General features: G+C 57.8%; 1 protein-coding gene across 1 annotated transcript; it reads right to left on the bottom strand.

Annotated features, from left to right (window-relative positions):
• Window positions 1-1,853: 1,853 nt before the first annotated feature.
• NEUROG1 (neurogenin 1) lies at window positions 1,854-2,612 on the bottom strand. Its single transcript, XM_057729043.1, has one exon. It carries the CDS (start codon window positions 2,610-2,612, stop codon window positions 1,854-1,856), a length of 759 nt encoding a protein of 252 aa, XP_057585026.1.
• Window positions 2,613-3,924: the final 1,312 nt, after the last annotated feature.

The following is a 3,924-nucleotide window of genomic DNA, read 5'->3' as shown; positions in this document are numbered from 1 at the left end:
AGGGTAGCATTTCCACAAGGGGAAAATGCTATTAGTGGTCTTGCTTCTGGACTCTGCTTCTATTCACCTCCTAAACAGATATGATTTCTCTCACACTATAGAATACTATTTTCCTGAACCCATTTCTACCCCCTCCTTGTAAATAATTATATTCATGAAAAGAGGCAACCCAATGAAAGAAAGATTGGCCTTCATGTGGGGTAACTCATGAGCTGGGGGAACAGGCAGCAACTGCATTTTAGGAACTATCTCTTCTAATTATCCATGTTCTGAGATTTAAAACAAAAGCCACTACTGGCCAGTTCTGTTAGCTAATTGCCAGACAACAGACAAACACACCTCAGCCAGAAAAATTCCCACTGAGTTTGGGCGGCTGATTTCTCTGGCAGCAAATGAAAGCTTTGGCTGTTGCCCCTGGCTAGCGGAGCAAGCCAGGACCGAGTCCACTGCATGCCCCCCTCTGTGGACACAGTGGGCACAGCGTGTGTTTGGGGTGGGGGGAGGGAGAGGTGTAGACACCCTAACTCACAATTTTGGACAGCTGCACACCCATCCAGGGACACCACAGCAGCATAATTCATCCCACACCTCCCAGCTAGGGTGATCCCAGCCTCAATGAACAACAATTTGGAGGCATTGTTTACAAATCAATTTCCCCCTCTCAATAGGCTGTTATAAGAGTGGACCCTTCTGCTTGCCCAGCCTTGGGCCCACCTGTCACTGGGACTTCCTAGCCAGTGGTCACACTGTATTGATCTTTTTAATCCCCTCGCTTTGAAACACAGAGCCAGCTGATGTGGAGCTCCTCAAAAGAAAGACTCTCCCACCGCCCCTACCTCTACAGGTAGCTGCATATCCGGGACTAATTCCGCACTAAAAAGTCTTAATTGGCTTATGGGGAGCCTGAAAGATCTCCCTTGTGTTTACAAAGTGAAAGGAAATGATGGATCTCAAATGCCCTAGTCTCTCTTTATCCATTTCTTGGTGGAAATCAGGTGCATTTTATTTTTAATTGTTTTGAAATAGGACTGGACTTTTGAAGGTTGGTGGGGATAGTGTTTCACTTTAGTGGTTGAGCAGCCAGGGGAAGGGTTGAAAAGCTCCAGAGACAGCAACATTAGGCAAGAAACTTGGTGACTTATTATCTTTTTTATTTAGCTTTTATTTACATGAAACATCTGCAGTACAAAAATGTAAACTTTGATAGCACATAATAATAGAATAAACTCTTTATGTACAAAAATACATTTTCATATGAATGAAGCATCTTGAATAAATTAAAGTACTCTCCAGCCCAGTGCCTGAATAGCTATGCAAGAGCCTCGGGTTCCTCCTAGAGCAAGCCTGCAGTGGTGGGGGTCGGGATCCATAATGCATGAAGCCCACTCCTTGTCTCTCCTTTTTAAGCCTTTTCATTGTATTGTCAGCCGGCTCAAACTGAATTTTCATGCTCGTTTTTCTTCATTAGAGTTCTACAAATTGTAAAATTGACTTTTCACCTCGTCTTCAGGGAGTGATCTGTCCCTTTTCTAAATCACACTGAAGTGGTGGCTGGGGTCAGCTCTGAGCCAGCCACAAAGGAGGTTTTGTGGAGTTCAGAAAGTGCAAAAGGAAAGGCCGTCTGTCTCTAGGGGCGGGCAAGAGGGGCCCGGGACTGAGGGCTGGAGAAACAGACCAAGGGGCAGCCACTGCGAGGGTGCAGCGACCTAACAGGCGGCGCAGGTATCCCCTACCCCTTTAAAGCTCCCGTTTCCGCCCTCTGCCTGGACCTGGGGTCCTGAGGCCGCAGCTGGGCCCCCATCTACTGTCCGTTGCCTGGGGGAGGGGGAAGGTAACGGTATTCAAAAGGGGCCCTAGTGGTAAGGGATGAAACAGGGCGTCGTGTGGAGCAAGTCTTTGGGCAGGCCGGGGAAGGAGAAAAGGGGGTCGCCGGGGCCATAGGTGAAGTCTTCGGAGGCAGCGGGGCTACTGGGGTCAGAGAGTGGCGAGGCGGCAGCAGCGCAGGGGGAGGCGGCGGCACCGGAGCCCCAGGACTCGGCGTCGCTGGCGGGGCTCGGGGGCCCCGGGAGACACGGGGCGCACTGCGGCTGCGGCAGGAGGCGCTCTCGGGCACCGCCCCCGGGCAGCCCCTGGTCCGCCAGGCGCAGAGTCTCGGCCAGAGCCCAGATGTAGTTGTAGGCGAAGCGCAGCGTCTCGATCTTGGTGAGCTTGGTGTCGTCGGGGAAGGAGGGCAGCACGCTGCGCAGCGCGTCCAGCGCCGCGTTCAAGTTGTGCATGCGGTTGCGCTCGCGGTCATTGGCCTTGACGCGTCGGCTCCTGCGCAGCGAGTGCAGTAGCGCCTCGGAGCGCACCCGCGCGCGGCCCCTGCGCCGCCGCCGCTCCTGCTCTTCGTCCTGCGCCCGAGGAGTGTCTGACGCCCCGGGAATCCCGGGTGCGCCCCTGTGGGCCGTCGCGGGCAGCCCCGAGGCGGACGCGGGCGGTTGGAGCCTGGCACAGTCCTCCTCGTCGGTGAGGAAGCCGGACAGGTCGCTGGTGCTGCTGCTGCCGGCGCTGCTGCTGCTGGTGCTGGCGCAGTCGAGGTCCGAAAGGCAGGTCTCCAGAGGGGCTGGCATCGTGGCGTTGTGCAGGACCGATGGACAGATAAGAGGACGCTTAGAGGGCAGGAGCCCGGGCTGAGGGCAGGGCCGCCGGGGCGCACTTACGTTCCAGACGGCCCGCGTCTACTCTGTGCCGGCTGCAGGCTCCAAAGGCTGGAAGGGCGCAGGGGCGCACCGGGAACTTGGCCTCAACTCCTGGCCTCGCCTGCAGGGGCCACGCTCCCGCCGGTCTCCCGAGTGATCTCGCCGGCGATCAGATCAGCTCGTGTGAGTACCGAGTGTGGCACACGACCGGCCTCAGGACCCCTTAAGTACTCGGCGCAACAATGGTCGCCCCCCTCCCTAGCCACCTCCGCCCCCGAGGCAGCCCCCTTGAATGGAGCTTGGCGGCAGGTCAGCCCCGTGCGGCGCCCGGGTATTTACATAATTTATGCTCGCGGGGGGCAACCCCCGCCCCTCCCCCCTGCCGGAGCGTGCCCGTAATTACCGCGGGCCAATCCGCGGCGTCGCGCGGCCCCGGAGCGGACTCCGGGCTAAGCCGGCCGGGGTGTCTCCAGGCAGTGAAACGGAGGCGGGGGCGGCCGGCGATTAGCCGCAGAGGCACGCTCCTCCAGGGGCTGGCCGGGCGCCCCTCGCTGGGGTGGGATGGGGAGGCGGGGCGCTGGCCTGAAAGTGTGAGCCGCGCAGCGAGTTGCGGAAACCTGGAGCGGGCGGGGAGCCTGGTTTTGCTACCTCTCTCAGGCTGCTGAGTGGCTGAGTGACTTTGGGCTAGTTATGAGTGACTTTGGGCTGGTTATTTCACTTCACTTTCCTCATCTGTGAAATGGGGTACAAGTCTACCCTGTGCGGAATGATGTGAGATGATGTCCTTGCAACACTTGGCAGGGCGTTTTCATAACCCAGCGCCCGACGAAGGGCTGCGGGATGCAGCGCCCTGGGAACCCGGGGAAAACTCTTAAGAAAACCGGAGAGTGGTGCGTGTGGCTCAAAGGGGCAGAGGGCAGAGATAGGCACCTCTGCGCCGTCCAGGGTGAAGAAATAGGGGAATGGCCCTATTGACCTTCACCTGGGGCCGGGTGGCGGGCCGCGCGTTGAGGAGCAGTGCGGAAAGTAAAGGAATGGATGCTTTGCCAAGTTGGGTGGAGCCTTGGCCGAACCCCGCTAACTCTCCAACTACCCTCCCCCCCCCCACCCCCCCCCCCCCCCGCTCCGGAAAACTGTCCGAAGACTCTTAAAGTAACAGAGGCATGCGAATCCCCTTACCTCCAGGAGCCCTCGCTGCCTCCCCCACCCTCCACTCTCACCCCTCTTTGTGCTGCGTCTCCTC

This window comes from Hippopotamus amphibius, chromosome 1 (genome assembly GCF_030028045.1).
Source record: "Hippopotamus amphibius kiboko isolate mHipAmp2 chromosome 1, mHipAmp2.hap2, whole genome shotgun sequence".
Classification (NCBI taxonomy): Eukaryota; Metazoa; Chordata; class Mammalia; order Artiodactyla; family Hippopotamidae; genus Hippopotamus; species Hippopotamus amphibius.
The sequence above is the reverse complement of the archived record's forward strand: the minus strand, read 5'-3'. Positions and strand labels throughout refer to the sequence as shown.